The 7,582-nt window shown below is 37.1% G+C and overlaps 1 protein-coding gene across 1 annotated transcript; it reads right to left on the bottom strand.

The window, feature by feature from the left end:
* Nucleotides 1-6: 6 nt before the first annotated feature.
* LOC105312067 (titin-like) lies at nucleotides 7-7,529 on the bottom strand (the record flags this gene model as incomplete). The annotated part of the gene is made up of 13 exons (XM_019994312.1): nucleotides 7,010-7,529; nucleotides 6,439-6,768; nucleotides 4,975-6,306; nucleotides 4,411-4,701; nucleotides 4,016-4,363; nucleotides 3,642-3,965; nucleotides 3,239-3,589; nucleotides 2,834-3,154; nucleotides 2,441-2,776; nucleotides 2,111-2,383; nucleotides 417-1,067; nucleotides 116-373; nucleotides 7-68 (listed from the first exon to the last, which is right to left on the bottom strand). Coding segments are annotated over exons 1-13 (5,397 nt in total), but the record flags the coding sequence as incomplete, so codon positions are not given.
* Between the last annotated feature and the right edge of the window lie 53 nt (nucleotides 7,530-7,582).

The following is a 7,582-nucleotide window of genomic DNA, read 5'->3' as shown; positions in this document are numbered from 1 at the left end:
TAGAATTACTGAATCGCCCAAATTGAGAACTGTGGCAGTTGATGGAATAGTACTGACAGATAAATTACCTACACAATGAAAATGAATCAATGTATTAAGCACATGAGTGACTGACCATTAAGAATTGTATAGGCACTGCTTGATCCAGCATCATTTGTAACATTACAATAATATCTTGCAGTTAGTTCAATAGAATTGATTTCAACTTCAAGTTGATTCATTAGTCCAACACTAATATTTCTACTCTCTGCTACTCTATACCATGCATACTGATTGTTAGGTCCACCTCTACTGGTACAATTAAAAGCAACAGTGTCACCAAAATATGCTGTTACAGAAGAAGGATTAACTTGCACACTTCCGTATGGAGAGACTAAAAATATAATAATAAAGTAATCATTAAAATACTCAATTACCTGTCAGTGTTGCAGTAGATGATATAGCATGATAGTCCATTAGCGTCACATTAGAATTATCAAATAAAACATAAACATCATTTGAGGTAAGAGTAGCAATACAAACATAGTATCCAAAGTCATCATAATCTACTGATTGGAGTGTTAGTACTGATGATACTTCATTCACATTAATGGATGAGTCATTGGTAATATTATAAGGAAGATCTATTGTTACACTGTCTATTCCTACCAATGTTGTTAAATCATTCTCTACACTGATTCTTCTCCACTCTATTGATGGAAACGGATAACCGGTTGCATTGCATATAAACTTTATTGAATCGTTAACTAATGTACCAAGAGCAGGTAATGGGTTTGCTACAATCACTGGAGTCAAGGCAATGAGTGTTCTCTGAGACTCAATAGTTAAAGATAACGTTTCAGAAGAAACTTGACAGTGATACTCTCCGCTATCATCCACCTGATCTGATGACGTGTAGGTGATCTCAATAAAAGATTCGTTTACATCTATTACTATGCCATCAAGAAGCCAGGTGTAGCTCAGATCATTAATTTCAAGATTACTATTTGCTAGACACGTTACATTCACTGTGTCCCTGTATTCAAGGACAGTTACAGGTAGTGGAGAGATATTGACAGTTAAGACACCTATGGAAAAGTACATTAGCTATCATAACAAACAGACTAAAATAATAATTATGAGTTATTAATATAATTAATCAGTACACTATGTGTCTTTTAGTACATACCATCAGGAAAAGCATGCTAAGTGAGCTAAATAGCATACTTCATGAGCTGACAAGCACTACAATACAGTACTAGCATTTTGAGCAGCTTTAAAAATTTATAAAAAATCTAATTTCGATTGGAATCAGCTAAAACTTGCTATACAACATGAGAACATATATATGTATCAAAAAAATTATAAAAATAGAGAATTCTCTCCTTGTCATTTTTGGCGAAATTGACCTAAAACCAAGGCTATAGCCTTTGGTTGTTTGCCCAAATTTTGAGAAATTTTAAAAATTCATAAAAAATTCAAATTTGATTGGAATCAGCTCAAACTTGATAAATAACACAAAAACATGTATATGTATCAGAAAAAATTATAAAAATGGAGAATTCTCTCCTAGTCATTTTTGGCGAAATTGGCCTGAAACCAAGGCTATAGCCTTTGGTTGTTTGCCCAAATTTTGAGAAATTTTTAAAAATTCATAAAAAATTCAAATTTGATTGGAATCAGCTCAAACTTGATAAATAACACAAAAACATGTATATGTATCAGAAAAAATTATAAAAATGGAGAATTCTCTCCTAGTCATTTTTGGCGAAATTGGCCTGAAACCAAGGCTATAGCCTTTGGTTGTTTGCCCAAATTTTGAGAAATTTTTAAAAATTCATAAAAAATTCAAATTCAATTGGAATCAGCTCAAACTTGATAAATAACACAAAAACATGTATATGTATCAGAAAAAATTATAAAAATGAAGAATTTTTTTTAATGATTTTTTGCCAAAATAACCTGTACTATAGTACAGAATCTTTGGCCCAATTTTTGAGCAACTTGACAATCCACTGACAAAAGGCTGCATGAGCACTATGTCAAAATCCTGTGGGAAGTACTGAGCATCATATATTATTTTTAAAAATGAAAATTGCCGCCATCCATAACAACATTTCAATTCACTTACCAATCAAGAGGGCACTGGTGTCTTGAGTGGTTCCAATACTATTGTTCACTGAGCATGAGTATGTCCCATTATCAGCTGTAGTCGTGCTAGTAATTGTAAGGACTGAATGAGTGCCATTAGTGTATATATTATAAGTCTCGTGAGAGAGACTCTGGCCATCCTTGAACCAAGACACGTTGCTGGATATATCACTTGAATATAAACACTCGAACCTAGCTTCATTGCCATATCCAACAATAAGCTCCATTGGATATAATGTCACTATTGGTACATCTAATGAAAGAAAGAAATAATTAGCTAGATATTAATTGTGAATTCGGTAGGGCCTACCGGAAACAGTCACATTGAAGCTTTCGCAGCTAGTAGCAATGGTGTCCTGATTACTGTGATAAATTAAACTCGTACACTTGTATGTGTCTTCATTGTCATCTAAACTGATACCATTAATAGTCAATATCCCGTAATAATAATCCGACGCTCTCTGAACAGGACCAACAATGTACGTGCTATCGTTTGTTAATGTTACGTTGTCGTGAGACCAAGTGATGACTAAATTCTTATTTTCAAAACTGAGATCCACCCTACAGAGAAGATGTACATTCGTTCCAGCAGCAAACGCTCCCTCATGTAAGGGATAACCCGTTATCGATACGTTTGGAATTATTACTACGGATGAAATTATGCACAGACAATTAATAACAATTAAGAATATAATTAACTTACATGGGACATCTAATTCATACTCTGTGGAATTCCTGGCATGATCAAATGAGTAGGAGGTGACATTGTACTCTGCCACACAAGAATAAACACCATTATAATCGTATAGTACAGGGTTCAGACTCAATGTCACGTTAATAAGAGATTCAGTCAATGATGATGTCCTAGTTTCAGGTAAACTCCCGCTGATGGGAAGGCTCCACAACACAGTAGGGACTATTATTAGACTCTCTGGGTACGTCACTGTACAAGTGATGTTCAAGGAGTCGCCTTCTGCTGGTGCGTCAAGTGAGTAGGTTATCTCAAGGACAAGCTCTGGTAAATCTAAACAAGACAATTAATAAATTATCGCAAGTGCAAGACTTTTAACAGACACTTAAAATTGAATTTAAAACTAAAAAATAATACCTTCAATAACTAAAGAATCACTAGTAGTTACATAGCTAGCTGAATTGACATTCACGTTATTTGGAATGACCTGAACTTGACAGGTATATTGACCAGCATCAGTTTGCATTGAGTTACTATCTCCATTATCAATTGGATTAAAGATGAGTGTCTCATTCCTTGGTCCAACATAAAATGATATTCTATCGTCATAGTGTATGGTACTTCCATATGGATTCCGCCATACGTAGCTGAGAGACACAGGTGTGTCCACACTGCTAGGAAGAGTAACCTCACATGTTAACGAGAAGAGAGAACTTTCATAAATGGAGTCATTGTGTCTCGGAATAATGTCAAGTGTTGAAGGAGCAACTGATAAATACAAGCATTAATAATACTAGGAGCTGCGAATAAAATAACTTACGATTCATTGAGAGGTTAGTGAATGCATGAGCAGTCACACCCAATGTATTAAAAGCAATGACACAATAGTAGGTAGTAGCATCAGATGTGTTAATATTACTCAGGGCCACTTTGGTAAAATATACAAGATCCTCTTCAGTGTAGCCTTCTTGAGTGCTATCCACTGCATTGCTCCCATTCATACTGTATGCCAGCCTCACAAAGTCTGGCATGACATAGAATCTTTCAGGAACATTGATTTGACAGGAGATGTTAACGGTGCCTCCAGAGGTGGGCACAGAAGGAAGTTTAGTTATATCGAAACTAACATGACCAGATGAAAAGGCTATAAAATGCAATAGATTAGTCATCATGTATATAGACAAACACGCATACCTTGTACTTGGAGAGTAATCTGAATGCTGTCAGAATTATTTATTAAGTAAGGACTGCTTGATACCGGATTGACGTATGCCACACACGAATACACAGCATTGTTATCCTGCGTCCCAAGACTTAAAATGTTCAGCGTACTTGATAGTGTAGAGTTGGTGATATTATATGCAGAATTGTAGATAGAAATACTAGCCCCATTACGTAGCCATTCAAACACTACAGCCAGTTCATCAGGATTAAATATAGTATAGTCAATGACAGCACTGCATGTGAATAAAGGGCTCGTTGCCGACACTAACTGGCTGTAATTTGATGGGTCAGTACTCAGTGAAAGCAAAGGAAATGGAGCTAAAAGTATACAAAATAAACTAATATAAAATTAGTTAATGACTCACTTTGTAATGTCACATAGATCACTGCAGTAGCTGATCTGCTAGTATAGTAGCTCCTAGCAGTACATGTATACTGACCAATATCATCAATATTAACAGAGGAAATGGTCAGGATGCTGATTGTAGTATTGCTACTAGTGATAGAGTGTTTGCATGATGGATAGATGAGGTCTCCCCCTTTGTACCAGTCTGTTATGTAGACTGGTGGTCCAGTGGTGGAGCAAATAATCTGAATCATTCCTACGCTGCTGTATGTATGGGACTCAATCGCAACAGTTAATTCTCTGTCATCACCTATAATAATAATAATAATAATAATAATAAATAATAATAATAATAAATAATGATGATAATAATAATGATAATACCCTGTGCTACAGTAGAGGGTCTTAGGCCAAATTTTGCCAAAAATGGCCAAGAAAAATTTTTCCAATCTTATTACATTTTCTGATGCATATACATGTACTTATGTTGTGCATCAAGTTTGAGATGATTCCGATCAAAATTGGATTTATTATGAATTTTTAAAGTGGCTCTAAAATGTCACAAAAATACATGCATACTTACCAGTTATCAAAAGATTCATGCCTAAACTCTGCCCATAACTAACTGCAAAATCAAACCCATATATCCAGGCAGTGTATACAGTATTTGATCCATATGCTACAGATAAGGTCCTGTTTTCAGCGCTGCTATTGAGCTGGAGTGCATAGCCCAGTAAGGAGCCAGTAGTGTCATAAACTGAGGATGCATCAGTTATAGATGCGTTGTCTAGAAAAACATCACCGGGTTGACCAAGAAGAGCAATGTTAATGTAGTTACTAGTGAAATTGTCACTGAATGGAGCAAAATAGTGCGTGGCATTTGAGTATTGTTTGGTAGGTGGTACGAGCATCATGAATGGATCTCCATTGGAATCATCATCACCTTCACTTGAGGCATCTATTGTCACCAGGACAGGATTATCAGATATGATACTGCACACGAGGTCATCTGGAGATATCAAATAAGTAATGAAGTCACCGGTAGTATTCAAACTGGATACGTCAGTGGTATTAGCATTAGTGCTTATCGACGTACAGCGAAGAGTTGCTTCAGTATTATTCTCAGCTGCTAGTATAGTTATGAAGGCTCCGCCAGTTTGAGAAGAAAGGAGAGGAAATATAAACGTCTTACCCCAGTTTAGGGTAGGAGGAAGTTGCTCAATAATAATATCACAGGACCTATTGGTGGCATCGGAAGGAATAAGAGCACATTGGTGTCCAGAGAGAAATGTTACTGGTTTAGTGGTAGTAAACTTTGATCCAGAGAGACTCATTTCACTCTCTAGCAGTAAAGTCTGGAACCTGTTCAGTTGAATTGTCAGAGACTCGTTTGACGACAGCTCATACTCTAAACCAGTTGGCGAGAGATCAGGAGGTATATAAACAGTCTCCTTTGGCTTGATAGTGATGTTTGTATCGTTATATCCACCCACAAGGAGCACCCTATTCTGTAGGAGGCTAGAGTCAGTCTCTGGAGTGATAGCGTAATATACATACTCAGTTACGCCTGAGTACTGATACAGTGGCAGTGCAAGATAGGAGTCACTTGAGAACTGGTCATAATTACTGACTGATACACTAATAGTCCTACCACTCTCAGCTTTCACTATTACTCCTTTATACCTCTCGCTGTTATTAGTGACTAGGTATGTATCGGGTAGGACAATGCTCAGTATGTCAGTAGGATTAATGGTTTCTGTGGCTGCTATACCAGCCTGAGTTTCAACAGTCACTGTGAATGGGCTGGTCTCTCTTGTAGCCACTGATATGAGGAGAGGAGTGTACTCTGCGTCAGGATGATTATCAAAGAGGCCAATGACAAATTCTTCAGCCTGAGTGTCAATAGGATCTGATCCTAAAATAAATGATATGTAACTGATAGTTGAGATAAGGACAAAATAATCTTTGCTATGAATAATTATACATAATTCTATACATCATAGCACACATTATATATTTCTTCTACATGTCATTTACTAGTATTCACCTTTGTCAAGCTCAATTGCAGACACTCCAAGAGATACTTCTGTTGCTTGCACAACTTCTATAGATATATACAGTACATTCCTCTCGTCTTCATTCTTATATAATTGACTTGCATTCAATAGTAAATTAGCTGTACTATTCGTTTTCACACTATTGCAATGAAACGCTGCCGATGGCTCAATGAGATTAGACACATATAACTGAGTGTCTCCATTCACAGAGAGAACCAACTGAAGTATGGATGTAGCATTGGAGGCCATCACTTTAAAGTAAGAGGTGGTCGTAATGGTGCTCTTGTAATACATTCCAAACTCCAGAGAATCTATATTGTCTACACAAAAGCCATATTTTAACAAAAATATTTATTATCTAAATAAAGTCACTGCTGAACTATTTTATTGTGGGCATTAGCACGCATTGTGGAGTGTAGCATCTATAAGAAGGGTCTGGCTACGCAAAATTTGCTCAGGCACACATAATTATGATGACTGAATGATGAAATGCTAAATTGGAATTCATAATATAAACTACATCTATATAACACACAAAATATCAATTATGCTTCAGCTTACTGTATCGATAGTCTGTCAAACCCACAGTATCATTGATGTATTTCTCTGCATTTCCCCCATAGCTGTCAGCCCAGAGCATTGCTTGAGATGAGGTACTGCTCAAATCATATCCACCAGCTAGCTGATTAATGAGGAGTCTAGCAGCTAGCCCCGAGTACAGTGGCACACTTAAATCACTCCATGTCACAGAGGACCACTCAATCCCAAAGTATGCTCTAATCCCAGTAGCATTAACTTCCACCAGAGAAGCAAACCCGGTTTCATTGACGGCCCAAATCCCACCACCTCCGCTTGCTTCAGAGGCGCCATCTCTTGTCTCCACATGAGCAATCCTTCTTAGGATCTGGTGGTCATCCACGAATAAATCCGAATCTTCAATGAGTCGGATTGTTGCAAGTACAACGTCCGTTCCGTTGGCTCCAGAAACAATTGTCAGGTCAGTGCAGGAGGCACAGGACGAGGCCGCGGCAGAGTTTGCTGTAGCTGAAAGGCAGCATAACAGCAGAACTACCAGCAACATGGCAAAGAATAGCAAAATGAAGCCAAAATGGTCATTTCGAGATTTTATACAGA

The sequence above is a fragment of the Amphimedon queenslandica genome, unplaced genomic scaffold (genome assembly GCF_000090795.2).
Source record: "Amphimedon queenslandica unplaced genomic scaffold, v1.1 AMPQUscaffold_13478, whole genome shotgun sequence".
Lineage (NCBI taxonomy): Eukaryota > Metazoa > Porifera > Demospongiae > Haplosclerida > Niphatidae > Amphimedon > Amphimedon queenslandica.
Note: the sequence above shows the minus strand (reverse complement) of the source record. Positions and strands in the feature narration are given on the sequence as shown.